Raw genomic sequence first — 3,101 nt, 5'->3', positions numbered from 1 at the left:
GGGGCTACGACGATGTGAAAATGTCATGATACAACATTTCGAGATGTTCAGCTCCAGACCGTTTTGCTTACACCATGATAGAAATTTGTCAATGCTCTCTTGCAAAATGATTGAGTCTTCTGGTTTAACTACAATGTGGCATTTCTTCTTGTCATCTGCGAAGTTAAAAGAAACTGTTGGATCATCATTAGAGTCGGAGTCGTTGAAAAATGCAGAGAAAAATAGTGGACCAAGCACTGTTCCCTGTCCAACCGACGACGGAACCTCAGATGCATCCGATGTTGCTGATCCAACACGCACAAATTGTTTGCGTCCTGCGAAGTACGACTTGATCCAGGAAAGAACTTGGTTACTAAGAGGGAAATTGGCCAGTTTGCGCATTAGCAGGGATTGATTAACAGTATCGAAGGCCTTCTTTATGTCCGCGTAAAAGACATCCAACTGTGCTTTGCGTTCAAAAGCTTCATTTGCTTTAATTGTGAAGGCCATCAAATTCGTTTGAATGTTTCGGTTTGACATAAAACCATGCTGGTTGCTCACACTTGGACATCTGTCGTGAGACGGGGAAGAATGTACACATGATTTTTTTTTCGAATTATACTTAGAAAAGTTTGTTTTCTATTTATTCTGATTGCGTGAAAAGAAAGTATTTTGGCACACCGTATAGCCACACTGGTTTTCACGGTTTTTGCGGAACTGATAAGAGTTAAGAGATAACTGTCTGGGAAAAGTTATAGAAGACGTCGAGTACTAAAACTTTGCCGAAGACACCAATTTGTTATCTTTTATCAGTTCCGTGAAGACCGCAACAAACCGGGATAACCTACCAAAAATGAACGTTTGAGTCAGAAATAAATGCATTTACTCATGGCGACTCTTCGAAATAATCTTTTTGTTGTTTCATTTCACAAAGTGAAGTAAATGCAGTCGACGAACATCGATGTTTGTCTCTTCTGGTCGTTGGTTGATCACACCTTCTCTACACAGATAGACAGTGTATTCTTCGACAATTTTATCATCATCAATTGATTCTTGTTGTCTCTGGTATTCGTCTAGTATTTCCATTTGTACTAGGTTCATTGGAAGATCTTGTTCTTCACGAGCTTCCAGAGCAGTTACTAAAGGAGCAAAGATATTTGGTAGACTGGCTAAAATCATACCGATTTTCCATTGTTCGTCCGTTGCAGCTCCAAGATTTTCCAATTTCTGGAACAGACTGATGAGTTGACTCATATGATTTTCAATATTATCATCCTTCTTCAGTTTAAGTTGTGCGATGCGTTAATACAGCGAAATTTTGTTTGTAAGAGTATCTTTTTCGTGGATAGTTTTCGACGAATTCCAGGTATCAATCGCAGTTTTCTTGTCTCTTACGTGAACTAATTGATCCTTTTCAACTGCCAAACCAATTAGAGCTCTGGCTTTGTTGTCTTTCTTTGTCCAACGATTAAGTGCTCTTCCTTGTTGTTCTGGGGCTTCGTTAGTTTTAACTTCCCATAGATCTTCAGCGATCAGTGTCAACTCCATTTGATATTTCCATGAGAAATAATTATGATTGTTGAGTTTTTCAATATGGTTTTTGTTATTCATTTTTTTGTGTGGATATTTTCTTTCTTTTTTTAAAATTATTTTTTCTTTGTTGTTTATTTTTTTTTTTTTAAACATTTCGAATTTAGGATTCAAAAAGGCTTTTTATTCTCTTTAGGGGGAGTATGTGTAAGTTGACCCACTTTGTATGTTGACCCACCCCGCCGATTTTGTATTTTGACCGACAAATCGTCAATTTGGCTAGTCTCAATCGATTTAGAAACGTCAAAAACCAATATATATAAAAAAGTAGTTCCCAAGAGTAAATACGCTTCTTAAACGGCTCGGATCGGCTCATAAAAATTTTTTGCAAAAAAAAAATCATTTTTATAAAAACTAAATTTTTTTGGACCATCTTCAAGCAGACAATTTCAAAGATATCAGCAAAGCGAGTATAAGCTTTCTTCACTAGTTTTTCGTGTATTTTCATAATCCGAAGTCATTTCACACATATCGTTACATGGCGAAATTCTTTCCGTGCATATTGAAATGTCGACCAATTTTGTAAGTTGACCCACCCGAAAAAAAATCAGGAAAATGAGACAACTATTCAGCGTAAACACTCAATATACGAGATTCATTGAATTTTAATGAATTTCCAATCGTTTTTGAACTTGAAAGACACGAAAAAATCGATGAAATATGAAAAAATAGAGAATATGTATTTTTTTTACAATTTCTATATTTTTCTAAATTTTTTCATTGTTTTTCGTAGTTGTACAGACCAAAAACGATTGAAAATCCAACGAAATTCAATGAATCTCATATATTGAGTGTTTATACTGCATGTTTTTCTAAAAAAAAATAGGGTGGGTCAACTTACAAAGAAAAAATTTTATTGCCAAAAATCAGACCTCTTAGAAAATTGACCGAAATATTTTGTTTTTACAACCATAGCTAATGAATTTCCTAATCAAATTGTAGCTTTTTCGGCTCTCTTTCCAATGGTATATCAAGTGTGCATTTATCTTTATTCCATGAAAAGTTATGACGAAAATGATTAGTGCGGGTCAACCTACACATAATTCCCCTAGTATTAATGGCCCATAACCAATGAAGAGAAGTAAACCTAGACTATTTAGATTTATAGTTCTTTATTTAATGATTCTTTATTTCATTTTAAGACTATAGTCTACTTAGATTTCTTCAAATTATATTTCAACATTTTATTGGTCATCACTTTTCGAGTTTTTTCCATGATTGGTGACATTTTTGATAATAACTCAATTTGCCTCCACGAGATATCGCTCAAAATTGGCTGAGAGTCTCGTTTCATCGTCATGAAGCTGCCATTAAATTTTCAGAACGGTTTTGGGTAGGTAACTTAGTAAAAAGTTTTTTTCTGTGAAAATATTGGGAGATACCAGTCTACAGCTCATGAAAGTGATTTTTTGAGGTACCTCTCGAACAAAAAATGATAATTTTATAACAAAATCCGTAAAAATCGTTACTTTTGTTCGACAAGTGCCTTAAAAAATCACTTTTTGGAGTTTTTGTCTGAGAAGACTGCCCAT

At 34.7% G+C, this 3,101-nt stretch overlaps 1 protein-coding gene across 1 annotated transcript; it reads right to left on the bottom strand.

Moving 5' to 3' along the window:
• Nucleotides 1–71: 71 nt before the first annotated feature.
• On the bottom strand, nt 72–1,595 carry LOC129571100 (uncharacterized; the record flags this gene model as incomplete). Its single annotated transcript, XM_055450866.1, has 3 exons — nt 1,375–1,595; nt 926–1,254; nt 72–550 (listed from the first exon to the last, which is right to left on the bottom strand). Coding segments are annotated over exons 1-3 (1,024 nt in total), but the record flags the coding sequence as incomplete, so codon positions are not given.
• Nucleotides 1,596–3,101: the final 1,506 nt, after the last annotated feature.

The sequence above is a fragment of the Sitodiplosis mosellana genome, unplaced genomic scaffold (genome assembly GCF_009176505.1).
Source record: "Sitodiplosis mosellana isolate CC-2019 unplaced genomic scaffold, AAFC_SMos_1.0 Smas_scaffold_1304, whole genome shotgun sequence".
In the NCBI taxonomy this organism is placed as follows: domain Eukaryota; kingdom Metazoa; phylum Arthropoda; class Insecta; order Diptera; family Cecidomyiidae; genus Sitodiplosis; species Sitodiplosis mosellana.
The sequence above is the reverse complement of the archived record's forward strand: the minus strand, read 5'-3'. Positions and strand labels throughout refer to the sequence as shown.